The sequence below is a fragment of the Notolepis coatsorum genome, assembly GCF_963971535.1.
Source record: "Notolepis coatsorum genome assembly, chromosome: 13".
Classification (NCBI taxonomy): domain Eukaryota; kingdom Metazoa; phylum Chordata; class Actinopteri; order Aulopiformes; family Paralepididae; genus Notolepis; species Notolepis coatsorum.
In genome coordinates this window covers 26,696,710-26,719,158 of record NC_140177.1, presented here as the reverse complement: position 1 = coordinate 26,719,158, position 22,449 = coordinate 26,696,710, and the positions used below count along the sequence as shown (strand labels likewise).

The 22,449-nt window shown below is 45.7% G+C and overlaps 1 protein-coding gene across 1 annotated transcript in view; it reads right to left on the bottom strand.

Moving 5' to 3' along the window:
• The window catches only part of hectd3 (HECT domain containing 3), a 35,065-nt gene extending 14,121 nt beyond the window's left edge, over window positions 1–20,944 (bottom strand). Inside the window, exons 1-14 of the mRNA XM_084327951.1 lie at window positions 20,861–20,944; window positions 19,850–20,360; window positions 19,041–19,294; window positions 17,559–17,694; window positions 16,070–16,191; window positions 15,024–15,137; window positions 14,813–14,895; window positions 3,929–4,094; window positions 3,302–3,383; window positions 2,747–2,929; window positions 1,658–1,710; window positions 1,390–1,558; window positions 518–631; window positions 335–424 (exon numbers count right to left, since the gene is read on the bottom strand). Coding sequence (XP_084184077.1) covers window positions 335–424; window positions 518–631; window positions 1,390–1,558; window positions 1,658–1,710; window positions 2,747–2,929; window positions 3,302–3,383; window positions 3,929–4,094; window positions 14,813–14,895; window positions 15,024–15,137; window positions 16,070–16,191; window positions 17,559–17,694; window positions 19,041–19,294; window positions 19,850–20,203 — 1,920 coding nt within the window. The 5' untranslated portion in view covers window positions 20,204–20,360; window positions 20,861–20,944. The remainder of the gene's footprint in view (window positions 1–334; window positions 425–517; window positions 632–1,389; window positions 1,559–1,657; window positions 1,711–2,746; window positions 2,930–3,301; window positions 3,384–3,928; window positions 4,095–14,812; window positions 14,896–15,023; window positions 15,138–16,069; window positions 16,192–17,558; window positions 17,695–19,040; window positions 19,295–19,849; window positions 20,361–20,860) is intronic.
• Window positions 20,945–22,449: the final 1,505 nt, after the last annotated feature.

Sequence of the window (22,449 nt, the reverse complement as noted above, 5' to 3'; positions counted from 1 at the left end):
CTGTATCTTATGTTGTATTCTGTCTTTTTTTTATTCTTTCTTTCTTTCTTTCTTTCTTTCTTTCTTTCTTTCTTTCTTTCTTTCTTTCTTTCTTTCTTTCTTTCTTTCTCTTTCTTTCTTTCTTTCTTTCTTTCTTTTTAAATATTTTGTACCTTGTGTGCGAGTCTTTATCATGGAAAACTAATACAACTTTAAATAAAAAATTTATAATTTTAAAATGGTATATGGATTTTAAACTGGTTTTATAATGCTCACCAATACAGAGTCTATAATGGGAATGAAGATATTAATATGTTTCATAATGTAGATATGAATCTGGTTTCATAATGCTCACCAGTACGGAGTCTACAGCAGGGAAGTCTTTGTTCCAGCTGACCGCCTCTCCAGTTAACTGCTTCCACACCAGGCCAGGTAGAGCCAGGACCTGCATGGCGAAACAGAGAGGGTTTTGATGATCATCACAGTCAACGGTGTGATAACATTGTGGGTAGACCATGAGGAAGTGGATGTCACAAACCAGGAAGTCTTTCCCTCTGAGAGCTGCTCCCATGAGCTGGCCAATCCACTCGAACTTGTGGAACTCTTTACAGGACGGGTTGGGTACGTAGTAGTCTCTGGCCTCTCCAGCCCCCTGAGAGACAACAACAAAAATAAGTAACTAACTCATTTCAAAAACACCAACGTTCCAAAGCTCTCTGTTCTCATCAACAGCATTTTCTGAATATGGAACCTGGGGAATCCCGGTAAGACCTATGAAGTCCAGAGTAATGTAACCTATGTGTCCAGACAGGAAGACAGTTCTACAGAGTAATGTAGGAGTGTGTCCAGACAAGAAGAGAGTTCTACAGAGTAATGTAGGAGTGTGTCCAGACAGGAAGACAGTTCTACAGTGTAATGTAGGAGTGTGTCCAGACAGGAAGACAGTTCTACAGTGTAATGTAAGAGTGTGTCCAGACAGGAAGACAGTTCTACAGAGTAATGTAGGAGTGTGTCCAGACAAGAAGAGAGTTCTACAGAGTAATGTAGGAGTGTGTCCAGACAGGAAGACAGTTCTACAGTGTAATGTAGGAGTGTGTCCAGACAGGAAGACAGTTCTACAGTGTAATGTAAGAGTGTGTCCAGACAGGAAGACAGTTCTACAGAGTAATGTAGGAGTGTGTCCAGACAGGAAGACAGTTCTACAGTGTAATGTAGGAGTGTGTCCAGACAGGAAGACAGTTCTACAGAGTAATGTAGGAGTGTGTCCAGACAGGAAGACAGTTCTACAGAGTAATGTAGGAGTGTGTCCAGACAGGAAGACAGTTCTACAGAGTAATGTAGGAGTGTGTCCAGACAGGAAGACAGTTCTACAGAGTAATGTAGGAGTGTGTCCAGACAGGAAGAGGTTACCTGGTTGGATGTCCTGGTGAAGAAGGGGAGGGGCATGGGGCATTCTGACGAGCTGGGGCAAAGCTCCTCAGACATGTCGGCCAGGCTGTCCCGAAACCCACCCCCTTGGTCGATGATTCCCTCTGCGATGAATTTGCACTCCCACCACTGGTCGTATCGCGCAGGCCACCTGACAAACAACGAGGAAAACACGTGGGGTTAGTTCATTAGATTAATTCATTAGAAAAGTCTTGGAAATGTGAGTTTGACAAGAAGGGGGGAAAAGTACCTGTAGTCCAACGTCTTCTCCAATTTGTCAGATGGCTTGAGACCCTCGTACACCTGCGTGAGGTGAAATAAGAAGGACATTGCATCTTATATACAGTACAATCCGTTTATTTAATTCATCAATGCACAGGATGTGATGTCATTATCGCTCAGCCATAAACCAGAGTGAGAGTTTAGGTAGGATGTAGTTTAGATGTTAAAAGGTCAGAGGGTGTTGGGGGGAGGGAGGGAAGGGGCTAGTCCTAATCCACCCTTTATAAATCTCATCTACTGCATCCTCTCTGCACAGTAAACTCTACCCAGTAAACAGTCAGCATCGTAGGCAATAGCAGCAGATCATATACAAACCTGGTGTTATCCCATCTCTGGTGGCACTGTAAATGGACTGCATTTATAGTGCTTTTACCCAAAGCGCTTTACAACTTATGTCTCAGATTCACCCATTCAATCACCCACACACCGACGGCAGAGGCAACCATGCAAGGTACCAACTACTTTCATCATTTAGCTGACACTTTTATCCAAAGCGACTTACAAGTTCTGTACAACAGGTCAGCAGGAAGGGTACAACTCTGGCAGCTAAGGGTAAGTAACAACAGTGTTGAACTTAAGTGCTACAGTCTTGAGTGCATACTGCATAGTAGTATAGACATATTAGCAAAGTAGGTAGTAATATAGGCAAGGTAGATTCCTTAGTAGCAGAGTGCATATTAGTAAAAGACAGTAGGAAGGTTCGTGTTTTCTTTTATTGTTTTTTTTTAGGGGGAGCAGTTAGGGAGTTAAGGGTCTTGCTCAAGGACACTTCGATGTGCTGCCAGGAGGAGCCGGAATCGAACTGGGAACCTTCAGATTATACATACACACACTGGACCATGTGTAACATAAGATAAGATGATCCTTTATTGATCCCCTTGGGGAAATTCGGGTGTCAACGCAGCATGGGGGGGGGGGGGATACAGGGTGGGGGATGCATAGCTTCACAGTCCTATACAGTCCAGTATCTATATACACTATAGATACACTTAATGTATAGATACAAAATAGATACAAATACAATGTAGTAAAAACATCACCAAGGTGGTAGCGCTACCTGTGTGAAGACGCCATTCTTGCAGATTGGGTCCAGGGAGGGGTTGTCCCTGTGCTCCATGGCCAGGCGCCGGTTGATGTAGAGGCGGGGCATGAAGTTGGGCTTGCTGGTCTCGGAGTCCTTCAGGCACTGTGTGATAAGGGCTGAGCGCCGCTTGGACAGGAGCAGGAACTGCTTTATACTCTAGGGGGTGCCAGAGAACATAGAAACGATTATTATTATTTTTTTTTAACTTTGACCAGTCAGCTGGTTCTTTTCGCATTTATCGCTTTTTCTGGTCAAGTATGATCGACAGAAACAGGTTGAATGGGGGTATAGATGGGGGGAAAGACACTCTGAGAAAGTACGGCTTGTCCGGGAGTCGAACTCGCTACCCCAGATCCGTGACGCGCACGGTTGTCCCAGACGCCGAAATAGCGTTCGAGGTATACGTGAGCTACTGGAGCTCCCCCATAGAAACGAATTTAAGAGTGAGAGTGAATACATCTGTGTCACTCAGGCTTCTCATTGCCCAGTGGTACAGTACGTACAGCTCCGGCCTCCAGTGAAACTCACTTTGATCTGGTTGAAGATGCCCAGGCTGTAGTCCCAGGCAGGCACCAGGTGGGGCAGCAGACTGTCCAGAAGAGAAATAAACCTGCAGACAAACATGAAAAATAAAAGAAGAAACTGATGGTTTAAGTCTATACTGTTCAGTAAAAGCGCCGGATGGGATCAGTACTCGGTATCGGACAATACTGAAAGTTTAGTACTCGGAAATCAATGGGGGGGAAAGTGTCATCGATGCATCCCTACATTGAAGTTATCATTCATCATTATGCCTTGTCTCCACTAGCCAGGGTTTAGCCTTGCTGTGGCCTGTCTGGCACACAGTGAGCGTCTCCATTGTCTTTAGAACCAGGCCAGACCTGGCTGGACTCCGGCTGAGACCTTTCACAACCTGAGCCAAAGCTGTCTGGGACTGATGTATCATCACGGTTTAGCTTCTGTACCACAAGTTGGCGCCGGCGGTGTGAATTTTGAAAGGTTGCCTAGCAACCAGAGAGTTTACAAGAGACGCAATGGAGCCGCAAACCCAACCATGCTAGACCATGCCTAGCCCCAGCCAGGCTGAACATAGCTAATGGAGACAAGGAGATACACAGCCATGAAAAACGAGGCACGGTGAAAAGACGGCGGTACCTCTGGATGACCAGCGCCCTGCGGTAGAGGACATCAGGCAGCGTGCCCTCCAGACGCGGGTAGCGGACCAGGTTGGTGGACTGGAACACGTCGGCGTTCAGCCCCAGGTCCCTCTCGCACGACGACTTGATCTTCAGGCCTCGGATCCGCACGTCGATGCCTTCGTCTGAGAGAGAAAAGACCGTCTTGAGCTTTACACTCCAAAGTCAAAGCACGGATGCTTCGGAGAGGGTGTTGCTGGAGAGGGTGTTGCTGGTGCCGGACAACGAGCTACCGGATTCGACCGGCTGCGCAATCTGCCCTGGGGTCCTTTTTTCAGTTGGGTTACTCATGCTGTACATCATCATGCTGCGTTGTACGTGCGCCTATTATTACAAATAGGTACATATATTACATATTCAAGTCTTACTGTATGTACAATGTGTACCTATTATTACAAATAGGTACATATATTACATATTCAAGTCTTATGTACAATGTGTGTACCCATTATTACAAATAGGTACATATATTACATATTCAAGTCTTACTGTATGTACAATGTGTACCTATTATTACAAATAGGTACATATATTACATATCGCTGCTGTCGGGACAAAACCTCATAACTTTTTTTATTATATAAATCAACTCCGTAGATCATCCTCCATATGTGTGTGTGGGTTTTACAACGTTTAAACAATGGGAAAGCATTAAACCGATCATCTGTCTAAACCTCCTAACTCTATTCACCCTCAAATCTGTGTTCGTTTTTTTCATCTGCTGAAAAGTTGGGTTTTTGGAGTTATGAGGTTTTGTCCCGACAGCAGCGATATTCAAGTCTTATGTACAATGTGTGTACCTATTATTACAAATAGGTACATATATTACATATTCAAGTCTTATGTACAACGTGCACCTATTTTTTTATCCACTTTTTCTCCATTTTTCAATTTTTCTCCCATCCCAATTTAGCCGTGCCAATTCTCCCCTCCCGTCTTGAACGTTGCTCGCATGTGCCCCCCACTGGCCGGTCGTAGGGAGGATAGAAGCCCATCACATGTCCCCTCCGATACATGTGGAGGCAGCCAGTCACATCTTTTCACCTGCCAGCGCACTCTCATTGGCGAGGAGTAACGTGTATGAGGCTCACACTGCCCCCGCCATTTTCCTGTCTCTGCTGTGCAGGTGCCCTGATCGACCTGTAGGAGTCATTGTTTACAACGTCCAGATTACCACCCATCGACTTCCCACCCACAAAGCTTATACCAATTTCTGTAAACAGTTCAGTCTGAAGCAATTGATCTCAGAGCACACTCAGGTAACTGATGTATCCAAGACTACTATTGATTTAATCCTAGTTACAGACAAAGTGAACATCCCCAGGAGTGGGGTCATAGAGTATGGGGTCAGTGACCACTATCTCATTTATTGTTCGAGGAAGGTGCAGAGAAAGGTTTTTACTGGTCATAAAACTATCTTTGCCAGATCCCTCAAGAATTACATTCTGAGGGCCCAGCTAGAGCAGGTGAACTGGTCTCAAGTTCTCAGGGCCAATGAGGTAGACCAAGCATGGGGCACTTTTAAATCTCTGTTCTTGAAGGTTATAAACTCTGTAGCCCCCCTTAGACAAACCAGAGTGAAGCAGCGATCAGACCCATGGTTTGACCACACCATAGGTGATAGTATCAAACGGAGGGACTCTGCCCTAGCCAAGTTTAACCGTTCTCACGATAAGGCTGACTTTGATCACTTCAAAAAACTCAGGAACCAGACTCAGGAAAATATCAGGATAGCTAAGAGAGAATACTTTGCAGAAACCATCAAGGAGAACAGCAATGACCCAACTAAACTGTGGAAAACCCTCAAGCAGCTAGGCTGTGGGGGCGATGCCAACCAAAGGACTACTGAGTCCAACATAGGCCTGTCCACAGACAAGGGAATGGAGTTTGATAAAAAGAATGTAGCCACAATCTTTAATAACTTCTTTACATCGGTAGCAGGTAAGCTTGTCTCTAACCTACCTCCCAAGACAGAGCAGTTTGGTGATGACTTTGTTTCCAACTACTATAGCCAACGAGGGGTTAAGGCAAACTCGTTCTCCTTAAGCAAGGTGTCAGTAGTCAAAGTGGCTGCGATGCTGGGTGAGCTCAAAATCAAGAAGGCCACAGGTGTAGATGGCATCAGTGCCAGGTTTCTGAGGGATGCAGCCGGAGTTATAGCTCCATCAGTAACCCATATTATTAACCTCTCCCTGGACCTAGGTAAGGTACCCACCGACTTCAAGAATGCCAAAGTCATCCCTATATATAAAAAAGGGAGCAAATCTGACCCCAGCAATTATAGACCAGTCTCAATTTTAAGTGTGTTATCCAAAGTCCTAGAGAAGATAGTCCATGAACAAGTCCAGGAATATGCAAGCAGCCATGGACCTCCTGTACGACCTCCAATCCGGCTTTAGGAAGTCCTACTCTACTGAAACATGTCTTCTTTATCTTACAGACAGTATCAGGAGGGAGATAGATTCAGGTAAGCTGTGTGGGCTAGTTCTTCTAGACCTACAGAAGGCTTTCGACACAGTGAACCATGACATACTGCTCTCCAAGCTTAAAGGATAACTCCACTATTTTGGGAAATTAGCTTATTTAACATCTTCCCTGGAGTTAGACAAGAAGATGCATACCTTTTTTGTCTCTATGCGTGCATTTTAGCTTTGGGAATAGATGCTCCGTTAGCATAGCTTAGCTTCATCACTGGAAGTGAGGCAGGACAGTAGCCTTACAGTGCCTTACAGTGTATTGCAAGGTCTGACATTGACCAAACTTGATATGCATGACCTTGGTGGGCTCTAGGTCAACTCCTGAAAAGGGGGTCAATGTCAGACCTTGCAATCAAAAGTTAGGGGCGCACTGAAATTATGGCAAGGGTTATTAGCCCCCTAACTTTTGATTGCAAAGTCTGACATTGACCCCCTTTTCAGGAGTTGACCTAGAGCCCACTAAGGTCATGCATATCAAGTTTGGTCAATGTCAGACCTTGCAATACACTGTAAGGCACTGTAAGGCTACTGTCCTGCCTCACTTCCAGTGATGAAGCTAAGCTATGCTAACGGAGCATCTATTCCCAAAGCTAAAATGCACGCACAGAGACAAAAAAGGTATGCATCTTCTTGTCTAACTCCAGGAAAAAAAACTTTGACTATGGTAGCGTGTCGTGGTTCGAGGGCCTGACAGTGAACATAAAAAAGAAGCTTCAGGTTTCCCAAAATAAGCTGGTAAGGGTGGTAATGGGTCTTGGCCCTCGCACCCACATAGGGAGGAGTCACTTCCAGGAGCTAAACTGGCTTCTTGTGGAGGCCAGAGTTACCCAGCTCAGACTGAACAACAACACAATATTATAAACCAAAGGTCCCCTAGATACCTCCAGAACTACTTCACCCCGGTCAACGAATCCCACAACCACAGAACTAGAGCAAGCATAGCAAACCTGAAGCCTGCGTCTTTCCGATCCAAACTGGGCCAGTGCTCCCTTACTTTCTCTGGAGCCCAGGATTGGAACAAGCTGCCTATCCCCATCAAGCAGAGCTTGAGCCTCCACAGCTTCAAGAGAAGCGTCAGGAAGTGGCTCATGGACAGAATAGAAGAATAGCCCCCTATAGTTTGAATGGGTTTCCAATCAGTTTTTAGTTATTGTGGGGTATACAATTTTAGCGATAGGTTAGTCTTATAATGTTTTAAATGTATGAGTGTTGTGTTATTGTCGTGTTTTTATTGTGGCCTAACAGCCCTGGGACCATGACGGAAATAAGGGTTTTACTCTCTCATGTTATCCTTTGGATCCTTGTTGTGTGTTTTTAATCCATCAATAAAATAAAATAAAATCAAACCCGCTAACTCTGCCAATTGAGTTAGTATGATGGCCGGCCCAAGCCGGAGGCAACGCTGACAGCCGGATTCGATACCGGTGTCTCTTGCGTTGGTGACGAGCACAATGTCTGCTGTGCCACCCAGCCGCCCAATGTGCACTTTTTTTCTCTCTCCCATTTTTTTCTATTTTTCTCCCATCCCAATTTCGTATAATCCAATTCAACCCTCCCCTGTCACGAACGCTGTTTCTTGCCTCCCACAAGCCGGCTGCAATGTGGACTAAGTCATACATAGCACAAGTCCCCTCCGGTACTTGAGGTAACAGCAGTCGCATCTTTTCACCTGCACAGCTCGATCTCTCAGTGGCGAGGAGTAACGCGTGAGAGGCTCACGCTGCCCCCGACACTTCCTGATTCTACTGCGCAGGCGCACCAACCGACCTGTAGGAGTCGCTGTCCACAACGCCCGATCCCCACCCATCAGTTTCCCAACCCCTGATACGGCCAATGTGTATCAGTATGGACGGCCAGCTAAACTGAAAGCAATGTGGAGCGCTGGGCTCGAACAGGCAAGCCCAGCGTCTCCGTCATTCGTGGCGAGCGCCTTGCCCACTACGCCATATGTGCACCTATTTTTTTTAATCTACTTTTTCTCCCCATTTCTCTATTTTTCTCCCATCCCAATTTCGTATTATCCAATTCTTCCCTCCCCTGTCTCGAACGTTGTTAGACCATGCCTCCCACTGGTCGGCTGCAATGTGGACGAAGCCTTGCATCACGTGTCTCCTCCGGTACACGAAGAGGCAGCCGTCGCATCTTTTCACCTGTACAGCGCGATCTCTCAGTGGCGAGGAGTAGCACGTGGGAGGCTCACGCTGCCCCCGATACTTTCCCGATTCTGCTGTACAGGCGCACCAACCGACCTGTAGGAGACGCTGTCCACAACGTCCGATCCCCACCCACCGGCTTTCCCACCCCCTAATACTGCCAATTGTATTAATATGAATGACCAGCCAAGCCGGAAGCAACGCCGAGAGCTGGGCTCGAACCCAGTATCTCCTGCGTTAGTGGCGAGCGCCTTGCCCACTGCGCCATTTAGCCGCCCCCAATGTGCACCTATTTGTAATAATTTATATGATACTGTGAATTTAAATGTTAGTGTTCATTTTTAAAGGGGCATTTCGCCTCTAGTTAACCTCTAGTTAACTGTAGACACTATTTTCCCAACAGTTTCTTCAACTTGCCTCGAGTTGGGCCTACTACAATTGAGAATACCAGTAGTTTCTACTACAGTTGAGAATAGTTTCGGAGACTAGGTGAAGTTTCTTGGAGGGTCAATGTGGCCGAGCTCGCGCAACACAGAACAAGGTGGTATGTCTGATTATCACAAGTCCTCGTCACAACAGAACGATAGGAAGATTTGTCGAAATACAGGCGGCTGGGTGGCGCAGCGGACATTGCACTCGTCACCAACGCAAGAGACACCGGGTTCGACTCCGGCTGTCGGCGTTGCCTCCGGCTTGGGCCGGCCGTCATACTAACTCATTGGCAGAGTTAGCGGGTGGAAGTCGATGGGTGGTAATCTGGACGTTGTGGACAGCAACTCCTACAGGTCGGTTGGGGGACGCCTGCACAGCAGAGACAGGAAATGGCGGGGGTAGTGCGAGACTCCCACACGTTACACCCAGTGTTAATTTTGGCAGCTATTTTCATTTGAGTCTTAGTCATGTGTCAAGTGCTCCTTTTTCGTTTATCATATTTAGTCATCTGCATTTATTTTTCATGTCAGTTTTAGTCAACTAAATGTCTGAGCATTTTAGTCTTAGTCAGTGTTAGTCTCGATTTTGTCTTTTTTGTTTTTGTCTAGATTTAGTCGCAGAAAACGGATGATTTTTGTCTAGTTTTCGCTAATGAAAAAAAGGCATTTAATATGTTTATATTGTAAATAATACAATTCTATTTATTAAGTATAGTCTAGCCAAAACCCTATCAGCTGATTCACAATAAGTTCAGTAGAAGGCTAGAAGCCCAATAGTAACCAAACATTCCTTGAAATGGTCAATAGATTCAGAAATAGTCAGACATGGTTAGCGAACCTGCCACTGCACTTCTATCAAGTCAAGTCAAGTCAAGAGTTTTAATTGTCACGGCATACAGGTATACAATGAAATGCGGCCCCTAAGACTAGGAGCGTTCTAACTCTACTGAGCATGTACCCAACATTATATGAAAAATAAAAAGTCATTACGATGTTTTAGTGCGCTTCAAGTGCTAAAGGGATTCATAACAACTTATAGCAGGGTCAATCTCAGTGTTAGTACTCGTCCGTTTCTTTTCTTTTCATACCGACATTACCTTTTTAAGCGAACATGGTCTTGTCCTTGTTGTATCCATGTGTAATGTTGATAGTAGTGGGTGTACACACTGAGAACAAGTCTGTGTCTGGGATATAGGTCCCGACTCCCAGGCTATTAGCTATTAGCTCTTCTGGCAGCCTAGCCATCCTCTCAGCCTCCGTCGTCTTAAATGCTATGTTCTTTTCGTAGAACTGTTCGGCTGCCGCAGGAGTGTTGAGAGAGTAGCAGATTCCGTTCATGGTTATTGGTATAAGCTGTAGTCACGAGAGACCTGGGACGCGGTTTTTAGCCTCACGTATGTAGCTTGGCTTTTAGCCATAAACGCTGCAGAGCTTAACCCGGAAACAGAAATGGGAAATGCTGAAATAATAACGTGAATTATTCTAAAAGTTTTTTTTTTATCCACTTTTTCTCCCATTTTCTATATTTTCTCCCATCCCAATTTCGTATCATCCAATTCAACCCTCCCCTGTCACGAACGCCGTTTCTTGCCTCCCACAAGCCGGCTGCAATGTGGACTAAGTCATACATAGCACAAGTCCCCTCCGGTACTTGAGGTAACAGCAGTCGCATCTTTTCACCTGCACAGCTCGATCTCTCAGTGGCGAGGAGTAACGCGTGGGAGGCTCACGCTGCCCCCGACACTTCCTGATTCTACTGCGCAGGCGCACCAACCGACCTGTAGGAGTCGCTGTCCACAACGCCCGATCCCCACCCATCAGTTTCCCACCCTCTAATACTGCCAATTGTATTAGTACGGACGACCAGCCAAACTGAAAACAATGTGGAGAGCTGGATTCGAACACGCGAACCCAGCGTCTCCACATTGGTGGCGAGTGCCTTGCCCACTACACCACCTAGCCGCCCTGAATTATTCTAAGTTATAATTATTTTGTCTCATTTAGTTTTAGTCAACATAAATTAACCCATTCTCCGCCGATGACGTGTTAACACGTCATTCTCCGCCATGCGTAATCTGCCAATGACGCCGTAAGGCTTCAATACCGCCACCTCGTGGCCGATCGACGAGTTGCCAAACCGGAAGTGGCCGGAAGTGCTTGGTCCATCCCCTATTCCGTCCGGCCACTCGTTATCGCTCCCGGGACTCAATCCAGACACCGTGGATATCGATCCGTTGCCATAACTCAATAAACAACATGATTTGGACGTATATTAGTATTATACAAACCGGAACTGGATCACCTCGATCAACATCACATAACTGGGATCTGTTTGCGCCAGTGTGATCGCCCAACGGTAAGAGGAGGCTGACGTTACTTTCAGCCTGTTTGTTTATTATTATCCATACAAACTGCTCTGATCAATATATCACCCATACTACATAAATGATTTAACGTCGGCAACGGAATTATAAATGACCCCCCCCCCCTCCGTTCACCCGCAGATGATAAGTCATAACGTCTAGGACCATGCATGTACAGTTGAAATTTTTTATATAACGTTCATCGGTGTCAAACGGCATTTGATAATCTAATATATGCATTTATGTCTATATCTCACGTTCTAGGAAATACTGCAGAAAACGATGAAAACATATTTATACTCTACGGTATTTTTGTATGAATGTGTGAATGAAAAAGTAAAACATTCCTACATCCTGAACGATAGATAATTGATGTTGAATGGGCCATAGTAATGTCAATTTAGCAATACAATTTAAAAAGTTATAGCCCTGCAAAGAAGGTGAACATCTCCATAGACAAATAGCGCTGGCAGAGAGGCTACAGCGATGGATATAAGCTCCGGCAGAGAATTCGTCATGGTTTTTGTAAACTACATTTGTGTCCTCAGTTGTGGTCAACGATATTTAATTAATTGTTTAGTTACGTTAGTGTCACATGATCAACATTAACGTGACGTCTCGTTGTGGGAAAAAGCTTCGTTGACGAACATCTTTCGTCATAATTTTCGTTGACAAAATGAACACTGGTTACACCTCGCCAAATGAGAGTCCGCGCTGGCAGGTGAAAAGATGTGACAGGCTGCCTCCACGTGTATCGGAGGGGACATGTGATGCAAGGCTTCTATCCTCCCTACAACCGACCAGTGGGGGGCATATGCGAGCAACGTTCAAGACAGGGGAGGGAGAATTGGCACGAGGGGTAAAATTGGGATGGAGAGAAAAATCACAGAAAAAAGGAGGAGAAAAAGTATATATATATATATATATATATATATATATAATGTCGAAATGCCCCTTTAATTAATAAATCTGTCCAGTATCAAAATTAAATGGAATCAAAATGTGTTTAACATGGTCGATTTCACAACCCACCGATACTTTGTCTGAGTAATGGAAATCACAACGTGTTGCTGTTGGATTGCGCCATCACACTCCTAAACGTCAACTGTTGTCTTCACCCGGCAACAGATGACTTGCTCTCTGTGTGTCTCTGACTCATACAGCTACGGGTCATCATCCGTTTCCAAAGTCCAGACCCTTATCTTTGGTAGCAGGCATGGAGCCACCAAACCCCTCCCAGTGGAAGTAACAAGGAGGAATCAGGAATTCACAACTAGAGGCTCCAAAGGACAGAGGTTTCCAAAGAGGGCTCAGCCCAGGGGTCCGTCAGAGGGTTCAGCCCAGGGGTCCGTCAGAGGGCTCCGTCAGAGGGTTCAGCCCAGGGGTCCGTCAGAGGGCTCAGCCCAGGGGTCCATCAGAGGGCTCAGCCCAGGGGTCCGTCAGAGGGCTCAGCCCAGGGGTCCGTCAGAGGGCTCAGCCCAGGGGTCCGTCAGAGGGTTCAGCTCAGGGGTCCGTCAGAGGGTTCAGCTCAGGGGTCCGTCAGAGGGCTCAGCCCAGGGGTCCATCAGAGGGCTCAGCCCAGGGGTCCGTCAGAGGGCTCAGCCCAGGGGTCCGTCAGAGGGTTCAGCTCAGGGGTCCGTCAGAGGGCTCAGCCCAGGGGTCCATCAGAGGGTTCAGCCCAGGGGTCCATCAGAGGGCTCAGCCCAGGGGTCCATCAGAGGGCTCAGCCCAGGGGTCCGTCAGAGGGTTCAGCTCAGGGGTCCGTCAGAGGGCTCAGCCCAGGGGTCCGTCAGAGGGCTCAGTCCAGGGGTCCATCAGAGGGCTCAGTCCAGGGGTCCGTCAGAGGGCTCAGCCCAGGGGTCCATCAGAGGGCTCAGTCCAGGGGTCCATCAGAGGGTTCAGCCCAGGGGTCCATCAGAGGGCTCAGCCCAGGGGTCCATCAGAGGGTTCAGCCCAGGGGTCCATCAGAGGGCTCAGCCCAGGGGTCCATCAGAGGGTTCAGCCCAGGGGTCCGTCAGAGGGTTCAGCCCAGGAGTCCATCAGAGGGTTCAGCCCAGGGGTCCATCAGAGGGTTCAGCCCAGGGGTCCGTCAGAGGGTTCAGCCCAGGGGTCCATCAGAGGGTTCAGCCCAGGGGTCCGTCAGAGGGCTTAGCAAAATGATGACTCATTTAATTTCATTACTATTATGTCATTCACTAGGAGTTCACAAGGAAATACTTTAATGACTATATTGATGACACTGCCGACTCCCTGGGTGCAGTGTAGACAGTTACTCTGTACTAAATCATATCTAACAACAAAGACATCATCAGATGGGGGTCCCTGGAACAAAATCTTAAAACATGGTGGACGGTCCGTGGCCTAATGTTTCGATGACAAGAAAAGCTTTGGAAAACACTGCTTTGTGATTAATCGGAGCAAACAAACAGCCTCAAAAGCTGAAAATCACAAAACCAGATTGTAAGTATATCACAGGGCAAGATGCGTCTGCGAGAATAGAAGGTTTGGAATATGGTGGTGCCAAAGAAGGCTCTGTCGAGCCTATAAGCAAACCTAAACAAGAAGATAGATACCAATTTCCTCTCTGTGCGTTCAGTAGAAAGCTATCCGGCTGCAAGCTAGCCTAGCTTAGCACAAATTAATGGAAGTGGATACTGACCATTAGCCTAGCTGTTGGCTAAAAATACCTATCCAGGAGTTTTAAGCTATGCTAATGGTTCATATCCGCTTCCATTAATTTGTGCTAAGCTAGGCTACCGTGCAGCCGGATAGCTTTCTACAGAATGCACAGCGAGGAAATCGGTATCCATCTTCATGTCTGACTCTGGTGAAGATGTTAAGTGCATTTCCCATAATTAATTAATTAAATTAATTAATTAATTACTTGCATTTATATAGCGCTTTTCTAGACACTTAAAGCGCTTTACAATGTAGGGTGGAAATTGCCTCCTTCACCACCACTGGTAGCACCCAACCTTGGGCTACGCAGGCTCAATGGCTACCATACACTGGCACCCGGCACACATCACACTACACAATGGCTGAACGGCTCAGGAGACAGGGATTGATATCAGCCAATTAAGGGGAAGGGATGATTAGGTGGCCTTGATGTCAGAGACCTGATTGGGAATTTGGCCAGGAACGTCGGGGAGCCCCCCTACTCTTTACGATAGGCGTCCTGGGTTCTTTAAAGACAGAATTCAGTCATATATTATAATGTTGGCGTGTTCCTTTAATTCCTTTGGTGATGCTACAGTGAGTTACCGAAGGTTCACGGCAAAATCGTTTAGGACAAATAAGATCCCCAAAAGCCGATAGGCTCGGTGGGACCCTCTTTAGGCGCTGCGTCCAGAGCTGTGAAGATCTCAATAGGCTGGAATAGGGCAAGAATAAACATGGATAATGGTGAGAAGCCTTACCCCTACATTCCTCAATCCGGATCTCTATGACAGGCAGGTGAGATGTCATATCCTCCAGTACACATACTTCTCCAATTAGATTACTAGCAGGGAAGACAGAAAAAGGTTGCTAGTTATCCATCTACTACACCATACTTAGGTATTGTGTTGTAACTGAACAGCTGTTCTTTAAACATTTTTATAATAATAATAATAATAAATAAAAACTCACTCATCTATGGTGACATCACTCAGCTTCTTCAGATTGTCCCCCTCTCCTCCAAATACGGTTATTCTCTTGGGCATGTAGTTGTCGTCCGTGGAATCCACTGTCAAAATCAGTTTACTGCAAGGCACAAGGATGGCAAAGGACAGACAATCAAAAACATATCTGCAAAGTTTTAATGAGATTGAAGTTATATAATTTACTTGAACGTTTGCGTACACAATGTATTAATCTACACAAATTACAAGGCAAAAGCCCACATAGGTTGAACAACACAATGACTATGCAGCCTGATAACACCTTAATAGGTCTGAATGAGCCCCACTCCAAATTAAACAACATGATATAAACACTTTAACAGTAACCCGACTGGCCTGAAGGAACTACGTTATTCTACAATCCATTTAAATGGGAGACATTTTGCCCAATAGTTCTATCATGTAAATGATTGATTGCACAAGACAAGTCTGTTACATCATGCATTTCATGCACAGTCAGCTCTGCTGAGGACCATTCGCCTTCCAATGCAAAGGTGGCAGCATCATAGCTTTGCATTCAATTATATACTACTTGTCTTAACGCTATTGTTTATCTACTCATGTTAGTTAAACCACTGGCTAGACTGGTTTATTATCATAGTGTATTCATACTCATACCACTGTATAATACTGTAGAAACTTAACTTAGCATATTCACTCTGTAGCTTCGTCATACTCCACATATTTACATGTTATACTGTATACTGCAGTGCACTTTACTGATCCTTTGCACTCTGGTTAGATGCCAACTTAATTTCTGTGTACTCTATTACTTCTCATCTAAAAATAGACATAACTGTGCATCACAAAAAGCTAAATATAATCTAACTAGATGATTAAACGCTGAAACAATGTAAACAGCTAGCTACCTTACACCCTACTGGAACTGTAAACAACATCGACACCCCAACATCAGTCAACTTTGATAAATTTTGAACAGACAACCCGACTGCTATCTCTATGTAACCACAGTCACTGATACTAGGTGGGTAATGTTGCTTAACAGCTCCTTACTTGACCACAGTGCCCCTCTTCATGTGCAGGCGGATCCAGTGCTGTCCCTGCATGCCGTCGCTCTCCCAGTACGTCTCTGTGTCTCCATCAGTCAGACAGCTGGCACCACCACTGGGGTCCTCCTGCAGAGACAGATTAAGCCCATTAAGATATGCACACACATTCACTTACTAACACACACACACACACACACACACACATTCACTTACTAACACACATTCACTTACTAACACACACACACACACATTCACTTACTAACACACACAACACACATTCACTTACTAACACACACAACACACATTCACTTACTAACACACACATTCACTTACTAACACACACACATTCACTTACTAACACACACGCACACATTCACTTACTAACACACACACACACACATTCACTTACTAACACACACAACACACATTCACTTACTAACACACACAACACACATTCACACAACACACATTCACTTACTAACACACACACACATTCACTTACACACACAACACATTCACTTACTAACACACAACACACATGCACTTACTAACACACACACACACATGCACTTACTAACACACACACACACATTCACTTACTAACACACACATTCACTTACTAACACACAACACACATTCACTTACTAACACACAACACACATTCACTTACTAACACACACACACACAACACTAGGGCTGTACCGAATGCTTCGAAGCTTCGATCATAATGTTAACATTCGAATTCTAAATCAATATTAATATTTTTTTTAGTGTCTATTCAATCTGTTTAAACCAAATGGGGGTTTCTTCACAGTTGCAGTTAAAGATTAGGCTACACTAATATATAATATTATACTATAAGACGTCACCATCACTTTCATACCAACCGTGCCCTTATTGGATTATTTATGTTGACGAAACTGATGAGTTATATTCATTAAAGAAAGTTGATTTAATAAAAGAAAAATACAAATTTAATCAGATTAATCACTTTATTCAAATTGAGGATTCAGTAAAAAAAAGTAAATTTTCTTTTTTTGTATTTATTTTTTATAGACATTCAAAGCTTCGTTCGAATACTTCAATCGAAGCTTCGAATGTTAAATGACATTCGGTACAGCCCTACACAACACACATTCGCTTACCAACACACACACACACATTCACGTACAACACACACAACACACATTCACTTACTAACACACAGACAACACACATTCACTTACTAACACACAGACAACACACATTTTCTTACTAACACACACACAACACACATTCACTTACTAACACACAGACAACACACATTCACTTACTAACACACATTTTCTTACTAACACACACACACACAACACACATTCACTTACTAACACACACCCATAACACACATTCACTTACTAACACACAGACAACACACATTCACTTACTAACACACAACACACATTTTCTTACTAACACACACAACCGCAAGTTGTCATACTAGGCACTCTACTCACAGAGCATGATGACACATCGATGCTGGTCACACACTGCTTCACGCTGCCCAGGTTCTCATCCTCCTTTCCTATGTGGTCGTAGAAGTAGTGGACCAGGTCCTCATCACATTCGTAAGTCCAGGTGGGGGGTACGTACCTTGGGGGGGAAAAGAAACAACAAATGTGACCTGTTCACCGGCTTTCTGTTGATTTGGAAGACGTGTCGATGCATATGCTATCTGATGTCCCGTCACACAGACAGTCAGACAGTATATTCACCGAGCGGTGCGTCAGCAAGGCACACAGGATCCTGAAAGACCCCAGGGCAGCCACCCAAACCACCAACTGTTTGAGCTCATGCCGTCTGGCAGACGGTACCGCAATCTCAGGTCCACATCCAAAAGAACACCGAACAGCTACTTCCACCGGGAAAACAGACTACTGACGGATACTCTAAACTATTACATGAGCATACACAGTACACACAAAAGCACATTAAGTGACGTATACACCACACAAGCACACTTATTACACGCATAATGTAGCATAATTCCTTTTTTTATTTATCCACTGTCTTTCACCTTGTAAAAAAAAACATAGTTTGTATAGATCGTTGTGTATTGTTGTTTACAAATCTACTACGGTTGAGGAGCCGGGAAAAACAAGCATCTCACGTTTTTCTGAATGCATGTACATTTTAAAAAGCTGTGACAAGAGGCGGCTACGTGGTGCAGTGGGCAAGGCGCGCACCACGAATACTGGAGGCTGCTCTCAAACAGATCATCTCCAGGGAGCTCCAGTAGCTCACCACGTACCGCGAGTGCTATTTCAGCGCCGTGGACAACCGCGCTCGCGCAGATCTGGGGCTGAGCGCGTTCGAATCCCGGACGGCAGCCGTGCCTTTCCCAGAGTGTCTTTCCCATCTGAACCCTTTCAGCCTGCTTCTGTCGGTCGAACTTGACCAAGTATGAATGCGAAGAAAAAGCGATAAACGCTAAAAGAACCAGGTGACTGGTCAAAGTTAAAAAAAAACAAAACAGATCATCTCCCTGTTCGAGCCCAGCGCTCCACATTGCTTTCAGTTTAGCTGGTCGTCCGCACTAATACACATTGGCAGAATTAGGGGGAGGGAAAACTGATGGGTGGGGATCGGGCGTTGTGGACAGCGGCTCCTACAGGTCGGTTGATGCGCCTGCGCAGTAGAATCAGGAAGCGACGGGGGCGGGGGCCCCTCCAAAGCCCAGACCCCTGACGCTGAAAGATCGAGCCGCGCAGGTGGAAAGATGCGACTGCTGTTACCTCGAGTATCGGAGGGGACTCGTGCTATGTATGACTTAGTCCACATTGCATCCGGCTTGTGGGAGGCAAGAAACAGCGTTCGAGACAGGGGAGGGTTGAATTGGATGATACGAAATTTGGGATGGGAGAAAAAGTGAAAAAAAAAGAAAAAAAAGGCTGTGACAATAAAACAATCTGACCCTGAACACACGCAGACAGACTCACCTGAGCTTCTGGACGGCAGCGTCGTCGCACGCGGCGACCTTGGGCTTGGAGCCGATGTGGAGCGAGTTCTCCACGTCCACCACCTGCTCCCACCGGTCGCAGGGCTTGTGGTCGTAGCCGAAGAGCTGCTGGTGTCTGTTTGCCGTGTCTGGCGACTCCACCGGCACCAGCCTGTCGCCCCCCTCCGTGTGCTTGCAGACGAGGATCCAGCCCTCCTCCAGCTCCTGGCCCACTCGGTGCCCCTCCAGCTGCTCCTGAATGGAGGAGAGACGGAGGAGCAAAGGAGGAAGCCTTCAAAAACAGGGTTATGATGAACTGATGGTATATTGTGCCATGAGCTCTACTTGGATTTGGCAGCAGCAGTGTGATTTGGATGACGACGAGAGGAATTAGAATGGTCAAATACCGGATGATATCCAAGGAAACTTTGAAAGAAGGAAGGGTCGTCATCATCACGTCACGTGGAGCGTGTGTGAACGGACATTGGTGCCAAGTGTGGAAACATTCAGTTTGGCCGACATTGAATTGAGAATTGGATCAGCCATCTCCTTGTTCATGACCTGTCATTTAAACCTTTGGTGTCAGAATCATCTGCATTTGTTGCAGTGTCAACTAGCTAACGTTTGATATATTGGTGGATGTGTATTTCCTCAGACAGCAGGTATATTTTGAATTTGAATACAGGCTTCAATAGAATCGACACCCAAGTCTGGCACCAAGAAGAGCATAGAACACTGGTATTGTGACGCGACGACCCTTCCTTCTTTTATAGTTTCCTTGATGATATCCAGGAAGTGAGGTGCCCTTACCTTGTTTATTTTGACCCAAAGACCTTGACTGTTGCAGTACTCTTCCCCAGTGGTCCGAATACACGTCCCTTTCTTTGGTTCAAAGTTATACTTGCATAGTTTCTTGCTATGGGGAGTCTGATGGGGGGTCTCCCAGACCGACACCAGAGTCTTCCCCGCGGAGGAGCAGCCTGCAGATGAGCTGGAAGAGGCGGTCGACGTGGATGACGAATCCTTGCAGATCTTATAACGCACCTCCTTCGGGACAAAGCATAAACACTCCGGCACCGACTCGCTCTTCCTGAAGCACTCGATGCACTTGTTCAGGAAGCGAATCCTCCCCAGCAGAACGTGCGGGTTGTCGCCCAGGGACATGTCGTCGCGCCGTCAACCTGGAGGGCCGCCAGTGTAGAGAGCGGTGACAGCGAGTGACAGTCAACACGGCGGGGTGAGGGGGGCGTCGCCTCAGCCTGACATCACAGCTTTAGAAGTCCCCGCTTTGTCTCCCCTGGTCGGTTAACGGTCGGTGTTCCTGTTTGACAAACAAGAACAAAACAGAACATTCTTGTGATCCACAAGGGCTGAAGCCTTCAGGCCGTTTTTAGCCGACAGGGCAATGATGACAGTATGGTGTTGGTTACTCTCCCCACTCTCCCACCCTAAGAACTCTCAACATTTACATTTGACCATTTAGCTGACTCTTTTAAATGTAAAATGTAAATGTTGAGAGTTGATGTATTCAGCAATCAAAGTTCATTGACACCCAGTGAAACGGCGTTTGCTCGCGTACCACTTTAAAATAGCTAGTTAACAACCGGCCAACGTCAGCTAGCCTGGTTAACGTTGCCGGTGGTTAGCTAACAACGTAGCAGACTCGAACGAGGGAAGTTAGCTTACGTTTAGCCGACACAACACCCGCTGAACTAATGGCTGGAATAACAAGAAGAAGGAAAGTACGATTTTTATACGTGACAGAGTAGCATGGCTATCGTGGGGATAAGCTTCCAAATAATACAAGTGTTCAGCACTTACACTCAAGTCTTGACAGGTAATGGTGGTGGTGTCACGCTCGGTTCTGTCGCTAGCTTGTTCTGGATGCATAATACGGAAGTACATTTGGTTATTTTTGATCCTTTGTGGCCACCGTCACCGTTACTTAAAAATAAAAGTCCAACTGGCTGTAAATATCTGGGCTGTCGGCAAAAAAAATCCGATATATCACGACTTCTCCTAGGAATTTCTAAAATGCCCTGACATTTCCTGTCTATAATACACGCCTCTAAAAATGTCACGATATTACATTATGATTAATTGAAAATGGGGGACCCTGATGTAAACAAGACAAACGTCTTTCTCTGGTCTGCATCCCCTTAACAATTGTGTGTATTGAGCTGTACTGTACTGTACCCATTCTGCAATCTGTTAATAAAGTTTTCAATCAATCAATCAAAAACAGAAATTCCATGGTGATCTTTGCCTTGAAAATGCCTGGCGTGCCATCCATGTTGAAACATCAATTAAAGGTGCTGTAAAGTGTAAATTGTATTTATTTTGTTAAAATAAGTGTTAAATAGAGCTCTACATTCTGACAGCCATCACTGATATGGAGTGTTTGGTCAGTAACATGGGTACGCCAGTCGCGTGTATCCTTTCCGCAACGGAATTCGGTTTCCGAGTTCCTCTGATTGGCCGCGACCCCCACGTGACCCGCCCCCCTATCCACCGCTCTGCAGCTGCCGCACGGCAGAGCGAGCGGCCGCGGACTCGCTCGAGTCGCTTCCTCAATTTATACGCATGGAAGTATTGACTGAATGAATGAACACTTTATTTAACAGATTGCAGAATGGGTACAATACAGTACGGCTCAATACACACAATTGTTAAGGGGATGCAGACCAGAGAAAGACTTTCGTCTTGTTTACATCAGGGTCCCCCATTTTCATTTCATATAGAACGACTACGCCGTAACAAATCATTAAAAAAATATACCGTTAACTGGAATATGTTGTGCCTTTACACATTTGTTGGATTATGTAATTGGTTTGTCATGACAAACAAATAAGAAAATCGCGATTTACCCGCTGGCTACAACAACACACAGTGACTGCACAGTGACTACAGTGCAGCACATTCTCGCCGCGGGCTGAGCTCTGGTGTCCGCTGGAGCAAGCCAGAGCCAGCCGGCGATGCGATATTTTATTTGTTTGTCATGACAAACCAATTACATAATCCATATGTGTAAAGGCACAACATATTCCAGTTAACGGTATCTTTTTTTAATGATTTGTTACGGCGCAATCAATACTTCCATGCATTCGGGACCTCCATGTTTTGGGGGTATTCATCAGACAAATCGGATCCGGGGATTCGGCTCCCATCAGTCGGGCAAGAACTGCGGGTTTTCAGCCTCTCCCCTCTCTCCTGGAGTTTAAGGGGGAGCTTAGTAATCCTGCCTCTGAGGAGGTGGCTACAACATCAACACACAGTGTGTTGTTGTAGCCAGCGGGTAAATCGTGATTTTTTTATTTGTTTGTCATGACAAACCAATTACATAATCCAACATATGTGTAAAGGCACAACATATTCCAGTTAACGGTATATTTTTTTAATGATTTGTTACG